The sequence below is a fragment of the Sciurus vulgaris genome, assembly GCF_902686455.1.
Source record: "Sciurus vulgaris genome assembly, chromosome: 3".
NCBI lineage: Eukaryota > Metazoa > Chordata > Mammalia > Rodentia > Sciuridae > Sciurus > Sciurus vulgaris.
Genome location: NC_136463.1, coordinates 43,043,258 through 43,058,083, shown reverse-complemented (window position 1 = coordinate 43,058,083; position 14,826 = coordinate 43,043,258). Strand labels below are relative to the sequence as shown.

General features: G+C 52.9%; 1 protein-coding gene across 2 annotated transcripts in view; it reads right to left on the bottom strand.

Annotated features, from left to right (window-relative positions):
• MYO15A (myosin XVA) overlaps positions 1 to 14,826 on the bottom strand; it is a gene marked incomplete at its 5' end in the record, with an annotated part of 51,735 nt that overhangs the window by 17,919 nt on the left and 18,990 nt on the right. The window contains 29 exons of one of the 2 annotated variants that reach the window (XM_079133754.1): positions 59 to 200; positions 927 to 1,045; positions 1,137 to 1,252; positions 1,583 to 1,658; positions 2,069 to 2,128; positions 2,335 to 2,456; positions 3,663 to 3,735; positions 3,896 to 3,998; positions 4,330 to 4,462; positions 4,569 to 4,749; positions 4,937 to 5,014; positions 5,095 to 5,162; positions 5,349 to 5,469; positions 6,043 to 6,137; positions 6,250 to 6,410; positions 6,985 to 7,176; positions 7,364 to 7,436; positions 7,757 to 7,938; positions 8,667 to 8,902; positions 10,444 to 10,539; positions 10,966 to 11,096; positions 11,172 to 11,253; positions 11,354 to 11,407; positions 12,118 to 12,202; positions 12,877 to 13,052; positions 13,367 to 13,484; positions 13,953 to 14,077; positions 14,250 to 14,295; positions 14,416 to 14,564. In XM_079133754.1, the coding sequence (XP_078989880.1) occupies positions 59 to 200; positions 927 to 1,045; positions 1,137 to 1,252; positions 1,583 to 1,658; positions 2,069 to 2,128; positions 2,335 to 2,456; positions 3,663 to 3,735; positions 3,896 to 3,998; positions 4,330 to 4,462; positions 4,569 to 4,749; positions 4,937 to 5,014; positions 5,095 to 5,162; positions 5,349 to 5,469; positions 6,043 to 6,137; positions 6,250 to 6,410; positions 6,985 to 7,176; positions 7,364 to 7,436; positions 7,757 to 7,938; positions 8,667 to 8,902; positions 10,444 to 10,539; positions 10,966 to 11,096; positions 11,172 to 11,253; positions 11,354 to 11,407; positions 12,118 to 12,202; positions 12,877 to 13,052; positions 13,367 to 13,484; positions 13,953 to 14,077; positions 14,250 to 14,295; positions 14,416 to 14,564 (3,393 nt within the window). The remainder of the gene's footprint in view (positions 1 to 58; positions 201 to 926; positions 1,046 to 1,136; positions 1,253 to 1,582; positions 1,659 to 2,068; positions 2,129 to 2,334; positions 2,457 to 3,662; positions 3,736 to 3,895; positions 3,999 to 4,329; positions 4,463 to 4,568; positions 4,750 to 4,936; positions 5,015 to 5,094; positions 5,163 to 5,348; positions 5,470 to 6,042; positions 6,138 to 6,249; positions 6,411 to 6,984; positions 7,177 to 7,363; positions 7,437 to 7,756; positions 7,939 to 8,666; positions 8,903 to 10,443; positions 10,540 to 10,965; positions 11,097 to 11,171; positions 11,254 to 11,353; positions 11,408 to 12,117; positions 12,203 to 12,876; positions 13,053 to 13,366; positions 13,485 to 13,952; positions 14,078 to 14,249; positions 14,296 to 14,415; positions 14,565 to 14,826) is intronic. The other variant, XM_079133755.1, reaches the window with a different exon arrangement.

Genomic DNA, 14,826 nt, shown 5'->3' with positions numbered 1-14,826 from the left:
GGGAGAGACTTATTCTTGGGCCCTCAGCCCTGGGCAGTATCTGTGGGAGGATCCTGACCTTCTTCAGCTCCAGAATGAAGTCATCCACCAGGGTCTTGACCTGGTGAGCTCGGGCTGAAAAGAGGATGACCTTCTCACTAGCCAAGTTAAATTCCAGCATGTTCTGTGAGGGCATGGTCACAAAGAGAATGTCTGCAAAACTGGAGGATGGGAAGATGGCATGAGGGCAGGATCCCAAGGCCAGAGGGATGCTCTCCCCAGACCTCTTACAGTCCTGTGTCCCTGCCCCACCATATTCCAGTAGCCTCACTCCACACTAGCCTCCTGGGACCCAAGGGATTTCTTGCCTCCTATCTCTGACTCCCATCAGTGGATTCTGCTTATCTCCTACTACCCTTTGAACCAATGCTCTGGCACCCTCCTTTGTTTCTTAGTCCAACTTCCCAGGTTTTTCCCACACAAATCTTTTTCACCCACCAACCAAATTATTCCTATCTTTCAAAGCAGGGAGCTTTAACCCAATCAGTGATCAAGACTCTTTCCTGATCTCATGTTAGGACAAGCGAGACTCTAGCAGGAGAGGGAGTCTGAGCCCTCAGTTAGGTCTCGGGACTGGTGTACCATTTCCCTTTTCGGTTGCCTTACAAGTTGGTGGCCCCACTGGAGTGAGCCCTGGAGGGAGGCAGGGCTGCCGTGTGGCCCCAGAGGCAGGATAGGGAATGGGCTCCTAGCTTAAACATTTCCCACCCACCTGAACTGAGGCAGGTAACTTGTATCTCTGAGCCTCATTTCCCCGTCTCTTAAATGGGCATGACACAGCCCTCGCACATCATAGGTACTTGGAAAGCAGCTGGACCAAGTGAAGAAATGATAATCCCAGTCTGGGCCCCAGTCTCCAGATGGCTCCACACCTACTTGTCAGTCACCTGTATGTATGCAGGACCCGCAGCTGCCCACTGGTCTCCCGGCTGCCCTTGACCATCCGCAGGAGTTTGATGCCTGTGTGGGACACAGCTAGGATCTGCACACCAGTGCCCACGCTGCCCTGGGTTGAGGATGAGGGGCATGTGAGGGTCTTTTAGCCTCTGTCCCGAATGTTCTGGGCAGGTAAGGAGGGGGCAGACAGGGGCTCGCACCGTGGCGGGGAAGAGACGGGAGAAGTAGACCTCCCAGCTGTCTCGAGCAGTGCTGATCACCTCCCGCTTCACACTCTCCGTTACCAGAGGCCGCTGTGTGTCCAGTTGGTTCTGGGCTAAGGGAGACCAGGTCTGATCAGAACCCCCTTTCCCCTTCCCTTGCCAGCCCACATCTGAGAGGTCAGGGAGAGAGACTGATACCTGGCAAGAAGATAACTAGCCAATATCTAGAATGAGAATCTGAAATCCAGAAGTGGACACAATGTGTCAGATATTGCCAACCCTGAACATACAGCCTGGGGACTTAAGAGGCCAAAGCAGAGCAAGGAGGGGAGTGTCTGGAGGCAAATGGGGCTGGACTTGTTAGTCTTGGCCTCCCTCTGAGAAAGGGCTGGCGTGTTTCTGGCTGGCAACCCATCAACAATTTTCCCCACTCCCTGCAATACCAAACAGGGCCTTCATTCTGAGCCGCTCGTCCTCAGTGATGCGCAGGCAGGCCTCAGAGAATGTGTCATGCAGGACCTATGGGAAGAAGCCATGATGCAGGTGATACACGGGGCTTCCCCAGCAGGCTGGACTGTTCTAGGTGCACAGCAATGGAAGAGTCCCATTTTGTAGTAGTGGGGTCATCTATAAGCTGGACCATCTTCATAAATCAGACCCCACTTACAGGGACCCTCTCCGCTCTCCTCATCTTTGCCATCTATCCAGGTCCTTCCCAGGCTGCAGTTTCCTTATCTATCTCGGGGGAGGGGCTTGGATTTGACCTCTGAGTCCTGCCTCAGCCACACTGACCTTCTCCATGGGAGTGGAAGATTGTATAGAATAGTTTCCCAACCTCAAGGACCCCAAATCCCAAAGTGCAGGCTGCTAGTCTATGTGCCTATTACCCTGCTGAGTACACTGAGACAGAGGGGAAGGGAGAACGTCACCTGGCGGAACAGGAGGTCTAGCTGCACAGGATGGTTGTAGCTGTCCTTGGGGTAAAAGACCTGAGGGAACAGGGCTTCAGTGGATGACTTCAGACTGTTCCCTCCCTTGCTTTGCACATGGCCCCACTCGCTAGCCACTGCTGGACTCTACACCAGCCCCACCCTTGGCTCCAACTCTGCCCCTCCAGTTCTCCCGGGCCAACTTCCTGACTCCCTCACTCCCATTCAGCCCTTTCCCTGACTTAAGCCTGGGCCTTGCCAGGTACCTCTTTGCGCAGGAAGATCCGCCAGGGGGCATCCTGGTAACCGTAGAAGTTGGGGTTGATTAGGCAGTGCAGCCGCGTTTGCACCGGTTCCTCTGGGGGCTCCAGTGATCTTGAAGGCTGCGCTGGAGAGCACGGGGAGCAGGGGAGGCATAGGGAGGCACCTCTCAGGACCAAGTGGGAGAGTCAGGGTTGGGTAGAGGACATAGTGGCAACTTCATGTCGAGAAAGAGACCAGGGCAGGTGTGCACACTTTATAACCAGCCCTTTATTCCACGCATATAGAAAACATTCAGCAGCCAATGCTAAGGGCTGAGGATGGCCCGTGAACAAGATAGACAGGGCCTTGCCCTTGACTTTTGTCTCATGGCAGGTTTGGGTAGAATAGAAAGAACAAAGCTCTTACTGCTAGGAGCTGGGGTGGAAGTAGAACAGAGTGATTTAGGAAAGTCCAGGGAGCTAATTTTTGAGGGCCTTTCAGTCCAGGTGGTCTAGGCTGGGGTGAGGACATTTGAGCTGAGACCTGAATGACAAGAGGGGGCCAGACATGCAAAGATCACAGGGAAGAGCATTCTTGGTGGATGGAATAGCGAGTGCAAAGGCCTGAAATAAGAAGGAACTTGGTGTTTTCGGGAACAGAATGTGCAGAAGCGGGGGTGGGAGGAGATGAGGCTGGGGAGGTGGGCAGACAGGTCATCCAGCAGGGTCTCAAAGGGCACAGTCAAGAGTCTGGAGTTCATTATAGGAGCCATTTAGAAGGTTTTTTGTTGTTTGTTTGTGGTGTTTTTGTTTTGTTTTGCAGTACTAGGGATTGAACCCACTCTTGTGCATGCTAGGCAAGTACTCTATCACTGAGACAAATCCCCAAACCCACTAGAGGATTTTTATAAAATCAGGGACACAATGTAAGTTGATTTGTAGTTTTTTAAGATCACAGTGACTGCTGTGAGACATAGCTGGTAAATATTAGTGTTCCAGTTGTGGTGCCAGGAGGCCTGCATTGATAGCCCTGGTCTGATACCTTGGCAAACCATTTAAATTCTTTTTGCTTCCAATTCCCTACCTGTAACATGTAGGGAACAAATGGTACTGCCTTGATGGGTTTTAGTAGGATTAAATGAGACCAGGATGGGCCTGGCCTGAAGTCAGAGTGATTTAAGTGTGAGTAGTAGTATTACATCCATGTCCACACAATATGTACACATGGGCTTAGGGATATAGACACACACATGCCACCAACATACAGACTGAGACTCACCTGTGTTCATAGAACTACTCATACACTTGGATACCATGTCTGCTTGCCCCGCCCTCCCTCCTGGCCCTCTCACCTGGAGTGGGCCCCATGGATGGCCGCGGTGCACTGGTCACTGGCTTCACCAGGGCCACCGTCTCTCTGGACACCTGTACCACCCCAAAGAGAGTGCTCAGGGGGCAACAAGCAGGCTGCATGGAGGGGGCAGAGGTAGGACCATGGCTTATAGGAGTAGCTGGTTACTTATGTTCTCCTGGAGGACCCTCTTTGTCTCTATCCCTGCTGCGTTCAGCCCACACTGTCTCTAACCTGTGTGCCAGGTGCTGTCCCTAGGTGAGTCATCTGGCCCTTCAGGAGCATCAGGGCCTCCTCATGGGGGTCTGGCCGCTTCACAAACACCCTTCCATCCTTCCTGTTAGGAAGAGGTGAACCAAGGAGGAGTGGACACTGAATCTCCCCTCTCCCCACCAAATTCTTACAGTTTGGTGGAGGGGACTTCCTCATCCACCAACCTCATCATTATGAATGACAACCCAGAGAGAAGCAGAGATTGGCCTGAAGTGGTTGCACTGAGAACAGCAGTCTGGGCTTCCCTTTGCCCCAGGAGCTCATCTGGACGCATTGGCATGAACAAACTCCCTCCCTAGAGGGAGCTGGGTGGGGCACTGTTTAGGCCAACAGGCGGGTGTATGGGAGGGTAGACACTCAGGCACAGGTCCTCTAGGTTGGAAGGCAGTGCTGACCTTAGGGCCTCAGGATGGCCTCCCCGGGGCGGCTGCTGATACTGCCTGACAATGTTCCTGATCTGCTGCGTGGGCTGAGGGAAGTGTTCTGAGTTGAGTGTGGAGTACCGGACCAGGTCCCGGGAGGGTGAAGCTGTGGATTCAGGGGGAGGGTGGGGAAAAGGATGAGCCTCCAGTGGACAGAATCATAACCCCAGTCCTTTCCTGGAAAGGTCCCCAAACTGGGGTGGGATACTCACTGATTTCTGAAGAAGCCAGGTCCTGAGCTAGAATGGGGGCAGCCACAGGCTTGGTGGCAGGCCTTGGGGTCTTGGCTAGAGGGGCTGGGGCAGAGGACTTCGGAGTAGAGCGCAGAAGCACAGGTTTGGCTGGGGGACCAGTGCCTATGGACTTCGGCTGTGCCTCTGGTGCTAAGGGTTTCTGCAGAGAACAGGGCATGGACTGCTTAGGACACACCAGCCTGCTCTCAGGAACCCTGTCTCTCTGCCGAAGATGGGTCTTGGGGCTCCTGGACTCAGAGAGGCACAATGATGTCCTGGAGCAGCACAGCATTCCTCTTCACAGCTGGCATCTCTTAGTAGCCCCCTTTCCCTGGGTGGGGGCTCACCTCTGGGGGTAAAGGTCTCAAGGCAGGATTAAGGGACTGCTGCTGGAGTGCCATGGCCTGCAGGGTCATCTCCCGGGCCTGGGGGAAAGCAGCAGTGGTAACCAGGTGGGTCCATGGTCTGCCACCCACCTCCAGTGGTCTCTCGCTCACTCACTCACCAATAACACGGCCTGCTTGTGGATGAAGGCTTGTTGCAGAGCCAGTGTGGAGGCATCCAGGCCTGGTACTGGAGGAGCCGGGAGAGGGCACAGGTAGACATGGGTAATGCAGGGAAGAAGAGATTCCTTACCAAACACTCCACCCGGTCCTCCCACTCCCACCTGTGGCTGCCTAGCATATGAAGGTGTTTGTGAGACAGTGAGTGACCCCAGCCCTGCCCAACCCTGGAACCACCCTAGGTAGAGACACTGACTTGGCTTTGGCTTTGGCTCTGGGGGTCTCCTGAGGGTATCTTCAGTACTGCTACTGCTGCCTCCACTAGGCTGGCCTCCCCCTTTCATGCGGTAAGCAATGGCTGTTGGCTTCTCCAGGTCCTAGGGACAGCAGGTGGCTGGCTCAAGTGACTGCCTCAGTGCTGTACTCCTGAGGCTCCATGGCAACAGGCACCTGACACCAGCCATTTCCCTGGCCAAGTGTCTGCATTATGCCTGGGCCTCTGCCAGAGAAGTCCCCAACCAGTCTTCCCCACAACCTTGTGAGCTCCCAACCATCTCGCCTTTGATAGAGGAGTAAACTGAGACTCAAAGAGGGGCTGTGCCCTGCTCAAGGCTGCATATCATCCAGGGACTGCCACAGTGTTCTTGAAGTTCCCAGGCTGAGGGAACCTAGGGATCAAGGTCATTCACTCCCACTGGGGGTTGGCCTCCACCAGAGGTGGTGGCAGGTGTCTTGCACCAGGGATCTGCCTTCCAAGGTCAACCTGGAGCATCTCCAGCTGTGAGGAGACCCTCAGATTTTCCCCCCATCACCAACAAAGACCCAGAGAGGATGCAGCACCCCATGACCCTGGCTGTGAGAAGCTCCCATGTCACTCTGGGCACAGGTGTGACTCAGGTGTACACACTGAGCTTGCTCTCTATCTGCAAATGCCCCCACCCTGTCCCTACCGCATCCCCGTAGGACAGCACGGGGTTGAAGAGGCTGTCCAGGTAGCAGTCAAGCCCCTTATGGGGCACAGCGGGCTCTCCAAGGCTGTCGGAGTCTAGGTTGGGGAATATACAAAAAGGGCAAGTTCATTCCTCCTGCTGGTCTCCACCTCCCCACAGCCTCCCAGGCTCCCTTCCCACCAGTGACAGTGGCCAGTGCTGATTGACCTTGGTGGGTTGCTGTCTCTCTCTGGGCCTCAGTTTCCCCACTTGTACCATCCTCATTGTGGCTGCTGTACCCATCAGAGTCAGGTACCTCAGGCATGTGATGCTTGGGCTCAGGTCTGATGGGTGTATCCTCATCTGAGTCCCAGCTATTCCCAAAAACTCTGTGGGGGAAGGGGAACATGGAGCAGCTAAGAGAACCACGGCCCTAAAAGAAGCCCCTAAATTTTCTGTTCCCAGAATTGAGTGACTTTCTTCATTTAAAAAGCAGGACAGCATCCAGATACATGCCTGTAAACCCAGCGACTCAGGAGGCTAAGGCAGGAGAATCACAGGTTCAAGACCAACTTAGGAAACTCAGTGAGACCATCTCAAAATAAAATAAAAACTGCTGAGCTCAGTGGTAGTGTTTGCCTAGAATATGCAAGACCCTGGGTTCCATCCCCAGATCTGACTAAAAAAAAAAAAAAAAAAAAAAAAAAAGACAGAACCACTGGGCACTGTGGCATGCACTGGTAGTCCCAGTTACTCTGAGGCTGAGGCAGGAGGGTCACTTGAGCCCAGGAGTCCCAGAAGTTTGAGGTCAACCAGGGAGGAGAACGTAGTGAGACTCCATCTCAAAATCAAATACAAACAACAACAAACCCTCTAAACTCAGCCTCTCCCAGGAGTTAGGCAAACAGAACCTTCTGCCTAAGATAGGCCATGTGTGTGAGGGTGGTCCACATATCTACCTACACTCTGGGGCCTCCCCTGCCAGCTGCAGGCCCTTCTGTGCCCACAATGAAGTAAGACTTCTGTCGAGGGAAGTCCCTGAGCAGCTCCAGGTCTGACACCAGGTCCAGCACATAGTCATGGCCAGCCAGCTCTGCCCACTGCACCCCATTCTTCATGGCCACTGTCCATCCTCTCCAGCCTTCAGTCAGGCCTCTGTAGATAGCATGTGGAAGGATGGAAATGGGACACCTGCCTGGGGAGACCCTGCGATATGAGTCAAACCCCAGCATGACCATAGTGATTCTTGGGACACCCTGGAGGTCTGGCCTCCTATCCCTCCCTCCTTCCCTTCTTCCCAGGTACACAGGGATGTGCTGGGTCGGGCATTCTAGGATCCCACCTGTGCCTAAGAATGTCTCCAGCCACTTCTTCCCCCGTACTCCAGGAGTGTACCGGACAGGAGAACTGGTCACCTGGGGGTGGTAGCAGGTGCTGAACTCAGCCTGGGACATCTGCAATCCAGTCTTGCAGGGTCGCCCTACCTGCCTCCTCATCCCAGGACTTTCAATTCTTGTCTAGAATCCTGTATTCAGGCTCTCCCTCCCCATCCATGGTGGTTCAGTCCCTACACACTGACTTTCCTGCAGAGATATATCTAAGCAGGCCCCTTCCCTGCTCCAGAACCTCTCATGGCTACTGCTGACTCCAGAATATACTGGGCCCAGCTGTCCCTCCATGAGGGATGGAGGGAGGGAGGGAGGGCAGAATGAGGGGTACAGACAAGGCAGCTTACCATTGAAGCAGCTCACATCCAATGCCATGTTGGCCTTCTCGTGGGTGGTTATCCACTCAAGTTGGGTCGGGGGGAAGGTGCGGGCGGCCCCTGAGCCCTGCTGTTGGGCCCGGCCCATGGCCTGCATGAGGCGGTGCTGACACACTGCCTGGAAGCCATTCTGCCCATAATCAGACACAAACCTGATGGGTGGGAGTTGGAGCCTAAGGGAGGTCCAGGCTGGCCCAGAGCCCTAAGGTGAGGTCAAAAGTTCTCAGGCTAGTTCAGAAGGGTCCTAGGTTATAGTTCAAGGCCTGTCTAAATCCTTTCCCTTGCAAATCATGCTTTGCACCCAGCATGACAACACCCAGAACTGTTGTCATGGTTCTGTCCACATAGCACTAATCACCTGCCTGTCTCTGTTCTAGGAATCTCACATATATTTATAATTTCATCCTCACAACAGCCTATGAAGTATGTACTACTGTTATCCTTCTTTTATAGGTGAGTAAATGGAGGCCCAGAGAGGTTAAAAAAACTTGCCCTAAGTCACAAAACTCATCCATGACTAAGCTGTAATTTGAACCCAGGCTTCCGAAGTCATGCTTCTAACCCCCGCCCCCCCCCCATTATCTCCCATGACCTGAGAGGTCAATGCTCTTTTACAAATTTGCCCTGCCCTGGTCTTGCCTACTTCTGGGTCCTGCAAGTTCTTTATCCAGTTTGACCTGGTTTTTACACTCTGCAGTGAAAAACTGTCCTTCCTCTTGCACTGGGCCCAGTGGAGACTGATCATAGCCCCTGGACCATATTGGTGCCTGTGCCTCCCAGCACAGAGATGGTGTTCCTGGTCTGGCCTTTAAGACCCAGCCTTGGGCCTCTCTGCCAGCACCACAGTCTCTTACACCCTGCCCCACCTGGTCCCACTCACTTGAGGAGGAATTTGTCGAGGCGTGAGGAAGGTGCGAAACCACTGAGGCAGGCAGCCAGTAGCAGCCAGCCCCGCTCAGCGTTGTGGGCATTGTGATTGTGCCACACCTGGTTGGCCAGCTGGGCCAGGATCTCGTCCCGTAGTTCAGGCACCATCAGCCCCTTCTGCACAATGTAGTTCCCAAGGATGTCCTCCTGGGCACCATGCAGGTGGGGGTCACCCATGAAACGCAGGATCTAGGGCACAAAAAGACTGTCCTAGGCCTCTTGGAAAATTGTTCCTGTCGCATCCCCACCCTTCAACATGCATCCCTCCTTTGGGTCCTCCATCCATATGAAACTACCTCATATTACAATGTGACTGCCATATTCTGTGCCAAATGATGAGGAAGTGCACCCTCTATGGGAAAGATTCAAAGTACAGGTGGGCATGGTGAGGCAAGAGGATGGCAAGTTCAAAGCCAGCCTCAGCAACTTAGCAAGGCCCTAAGGAATTCAGCGAGACCCTGTCTTTAAATAAAATACAAAAAAAGAGTGGGGATGTGACTCAGTGGTTAAGCACCTCTGGGTTCAATCCCTGGTACCAAAAAAAAAAAAAAGATTCAAAATACATGTTGACTTCTGTCCTGCTCATGAACCTTCTAGACACCCCACACAGCCCCAGTAACCCACCTGCTCCCCTGGCTTCCAGCTGGCTCCATACCTCCTACTCCATATAGGTCTCAAAGGATTCTTCATTTTTTTATTTTAATTAATTTGTTTATTTATTTTTTTGGTGCCAGGGATTGAACCCAGGGGTGCTTAACCACTGAGCCACTCCCCAGTCCTTTTTAATATTTTATTTAGAGACAGGATCTCACTGAGTTGCTTAGGGCCTTGCAAAGTTGCTGAGGTTTGCTTTGAACTTTCGATCCTCCTGTCTCAACCTCCCGATTACAGGTGTGCACCACTGAGCCCAGCCTCAAAGGGTTCTTTATAACACTCAGATCTGACCACATTGGGTTCTCTACCACTCAGACTGACCACATCACTCCCAGGAAGCACAGTCCTGGACTCCTGGGGTCCTCGGGATGAAATGTGATTTCTGGGACTACAATCAGATCCTCATGAAACCCTCCCCTCGGTCACCCTCTTAACTCTGTTCTGACCACACTAATTTCCTCTTCTCTTTGTGCCTGCTACACTCTCCCTATAAATTCCCCTCCAGTTCCAATGTCCTCTCTTCCAGGAAGCCTTCTCTGACCTTGCCTGGGGCTAAATTAGGGTCCCCTTGGAACTTTCCAGCCTCTGTGCTTTCCTCTATACATGATGTTGGTCACTGGCAAGGCTCAGGGTCTGCCTCCCCACTCAGACTCGGAAGTCCTTGAGGAAAGGAGTCATTGGTAACCCTGGGAGGCTCCAGAGAGAGTCTAAGGCAGCCTTTCTGCTAAGAAGATGACTGGGAAAGAAAGGAGGCCAGATCCCCTCCACTGACATAGAAGTCCTTCCCCTAAGGAAGAGGTCTGGGGCTCGTGATTTAGGCTTGTGCTGGGCCTGGAAGGACTGGGGCCTCACAGCCTGGCTTTATGGGCGGAGGCTATGATTTTTTTTTTTTTTTTTTTTTTTTTTTTTTTTGGTGGTACTGGGGACTGAACCCAGGAACATTCTATACCCGATGCCCTTTTTTATTTTGAGACAGAGTCTCACTAAGTTGCCAGCGCTGACCTTGAACTAGAAATCTTCCTGCCTCAACTTCCCAGGGCTATGAATTTGAAAGTGGCCTGGGACAGGCCCCATACCAGCTTGAAGATGCTCACGGCTTCTGCATGGTACTCAGCTGGCAGCTGTGTGAGGGGCATCCTCAAGGGCACTGTCAGCATCCCAAAGGCAGGTTCCTGGGGGCATGGGGCAGGAAAATGAAGAGGTGGGACTGACAGATACATCTGAATCCACTGCCCCATGCCAGGTGGGGGGCACAGGAACCTGTCTCCAACGTATGGATGGGGAAATGGGGGGCTGGCAAGGTGCAGACAGTGGCGCATGGTGAGTTGGATAAGATCCTACCTGGTTACTCCCCAGGAAATCAGAGCAGCACTGATGTGTACTAATTACTCAGTTTCTAGAATATTCCCAGACTGGTTGGTAAATAGCCCTGCCTGATCTCCAGAGGACCCTCACCGTCGGGGCTCCTCAGAAGCCTCCAACTCCCAATTATGTAGCCACTGAAAGGTTCACACCTGACACCAAGGAAACCTGCCCCAGGGTGAGGACAATGTCAGTTTATGATTGGTTAATGCCCACTGGGCCTATGCCAGCCTTACCTTGAAGTGGCACCGGACAAACTTGGCCATGGGGTAGTTGTTGATATCTAGGGGCAACGTGACTCGGGGCTCAGCCTGGAGCCGGGGAGTCCTCACAGGGGCCACGTGGGGCACTCTGGCCAGCCTGAAACCTATGGAAAGTGGAGAGTATGAAGTGATTGTTCCCTTGTCCCCATACCTTCTCCCATTGCCCAGTGTAGACACACCTGCCACAGCTTGCATGAGCCCAGCCAGCTCTGCTGGTACCTCCAGGTGCCCCACAGCCACCACCTCCCGCTTGCTCAGCTCCTGGAGAGACAGACAGCGAGTGGTGAGGGGATAGCCTGCCACACCCCCGCCTGCCAGCCTCCCTCCCTGTCCCCTGCTGCCACCCAGACCTCACACCCACCTCCTGCTCCCGCAGCCGTGCCTCCTCCACCCGGCGCCTCCGCTCTGCCCTCAGCTGGAGGACAGCAGATGGTCAAGGCAGAGAATGGCAGGCAGAGGCGACTGCAGGCCCCAGGCCCAGGCCAGGCAAGGCCAGCTCACAAAAGGTGTGGCTGGCCTGAGAAGCAGGGGGCAGCTTCCCATGGTCTGGAGGCTACTGCCCCACTTCACAGACGGCCAAGAGAAGACAGAGGTGTGGCCAGAGAAAGAGAGGAAACAGGAGAAAGAGCAAGAGACCGACAACAGCGAAGAGCAAAAGGAGGAAAACTTTGGGAAGACACATAAAGGAGCATTTCTGGAAAGTAGTCAAGCAATGTACAGTGGCAGTTCCTCCTCTGTTGTCAGTAAAAGCTACATAGTTTTTCCATGCTTTGGGAATGACATTTATCTTTCTGGTTGGTTTATATGAACTGAGACTAGAATCAAAGTTAAGAGCCAGATCATATCCAGGATGTTCAAGTCACCAATTGGTTGCACCAATTGCAACCAATTACTGAAGACCCCTGTGCACCCAGCACCAAGCCAAATCCTTCACATGCAATATCTCAGTTAAACTTTTGCACAACCCCAAGAGGTAGATGGGGAAATTGAGGCTACAGAGGGGCTGAGGTCACATAGCTCATGAGTGGCAGAGCAGGGATTTGAGTCCTAGACTGAGGTTAATGGTCTCCTCTTGGGTGCTAAGTTCTTCTCCCCTTCCTGCCCAGAGAGCGCTGGCACCTGTACCTTGAGGTAGCGGCGGCGGTTCACGTATGTGTGAACCAAGGACCGAAACTTCACCAGACTCCTCCTCATCTGTTGATAGCGTTGCCTGGCAGGAAGGGACATGGATTGGGAAGACGGGGTGACCAAGAAGTAGAAATGCCCCATCAGTCTGGCCTAGCAGCCAGTGCCTACACTTCACCTTGGGGCCCTTTGGCACAAAGAGAAACTGGAGCTTACAGAGGGGCAGTGATTTGACCAAGGTCACAGAAAAAAATTAAAAAGGCTTTTTTTTTTTTTTTTTTTGGTACATGGAATTGAACCCAGGAGTATTTTACCACTGAACTACATCCCCATCCATTTTTATTTCTTATTTTGAGACAGGGTTTCACTAAGTTGCCCAGGCTAGCATCAAACTTTTGATCCTCCTGCCTCAGCCTCCCAAGTCACTGGGATTACAGGTATGGGCCACCAAGCCTCGCTGTCACACAGCAAATATAGTGGCAGGACCTGGATTTAACCTGCATGGACCATCTGTTTCCCATCATGTTATAATCCCAGGGTCCCTAAGATGCAGGGTGGGGCCCCTCTCAGCTGGATGGATTCCCACTGGCCAATCAAGAGGGCCTGGGCATGGGTGGCCAGGGAATCTGATCATCCTTCCTGTAGAGGCCTTCACCTAGCTTGCATGACTCCAAAACTTACTACTATCTAAGTTCAGGCACAGCCTCTACCAAGTCTGAGCTCCGGACTGCATGGAGTCCTCCCTTCCCTGACCCACACCTGGCAAGGTAGCCTCGTGCCCGGCTCTGCAGGAGGATGATTTTACGGCGCAAGGAGCGGAAACGCCTCTGGACAAGGAAGCCCCGGAAGCAGCGCTGCAGCGTGAGGGCTGCCAGGTGCAGAACATGCTCCCGCATGCTCTCCAGCAGCTGGTGCAGATGCTCCTTAAGGAACAGCTGAGGAGAAGAAGCAGGCACAGAGGCAGGTGAGAGCCAGGAGGCTGGAAACCCCCACCCATCGCCCTGGAAGTTCACGGAGACAGAGGGACAGGCCAGCCTCCTGGAGCAGGGCCCAGTTTAGGGAGGTGAAAGAAAAAAGTGGTGAATCAGGCAGTAAGAGCAAAGGTTTAGCATGGGACTAGATTTCTGTGCATCAAACCTATCTGGACTGCCTTTGGGATAGGACTCTTTAGCTTGGACATTTCTGACTCCATAGTTCTGGAACCCTGGAACTTGGGGTCACCAAGGACTGAGCATGGGGCAGGACTCACCTTGCTGACCCCAACGCGATACATGTTTGGCATGACTGTGCACAAGCGACTCAGCACTGACACACACATGTCCCCATTAGCAGGCAGGTTGTGCTTGAGGGCCACCAAGCAGCGGTACCTGCAAGGCCCACACTCAGTCTGAAGTTGAGATCTACCCCAAGGTGCCTGATAGACCAGGGGTTACCACCCTCAGCCACCAAGTCCAAGAGGCCCAGTCCCAGTGGAAGCTCTACTTGTGTCATCTAATCAGAGAATGGCACTCTGACCTCAAGATTATTTCTAGATAGCAGGAAAAAAAAAAAAAAAATCATAATTTCAGTAGAACAAGACATTTTACTGCCATCTGCTGGAAGACTGTCAAAATAACTTAAAATCACACCTCTACAGAATCAACATAGATACAAGTATGAAATCAGGCAAAACTAAAAATACATTTACCATGTAACAGCTAGCGAAAGCCTTGTGTTGAGTTCAACCTGAGCAACTGTGAATGTCAAGGCTTATGCTCTCTGGGCTGTGTATTCCCATGGCCATAGGGGTTTGGGTAAGAATCTATGGAGCTTAGGAATTATCCTGATGGAGGTACCTGTCAACGAACACCTGGAAGGGTAGCCGCACAGGAAAGCCCTCTTTGCGGATCCGTACAGTCTCCAGCACCCCTGAATAACGTAACTGTGCCATTACCACGTCTGGCTCAAAGAGACCTGGCTCCTGTAGAGATGCCCAGAAGAGGGATTCTGCACATTGGCTCACTTATGTGCAAAGACACTATTCATGATGAATATTCCCTATGGTAGACTGAGCAGATGGCAGAAGAGGCCAAGCCATTTGTTCAGGGTCCCCCAGCACAGGTAGTTCTCCCAGGGGCTCAGTGCTCACTTACCTTTTTGTGGTTGGGCTTCAGGCAACGCACAAACAAGGGGTTGCACCTGGGCACAAGTGGGAGAAGGGCAGTGTGAGACTGCCGAGAAGGAAGGTACTCAGCTACTGAGAGTCATAGGGTAGGTTTAAGATGAGGCTGGGTCCTCTGCCCACCTGTCCCTACCCACCTCTCCATCTTTTCCACCAGATCCAAGAGAGACTGCTGGAACTTGGCAGCCACAGTGTGTGCCTTGTAGAGTCGAGTGACAGAGCTGCTCTTGCCTAGCCGTTGAGGGACAGCCTGTGGGACATGGCTGGAGAAGAGGTGTGCCACCACCTGGATGGGGGGGTGGCCAGTCAAGGCAGGGGTCAGGGCATTGAAAGACGAGGTAACAGGCAGGGAAAACAGAGGCAGAGAAGTAGGGGCCAAAGAGAAATGAAGAAAAAGAGAGAAAACAAGAATTAATTCCCCAAACTGAAGGAATCTGGAAAACAAGTAGACTCCTTCTCTCCACCATCCTGGCTTGCAAACACCTCAAAACAGGAGGTTCATCAGTTTCCTGGGGACCCTTCCCATAATTAGGCTGGCTTTTCCCCTT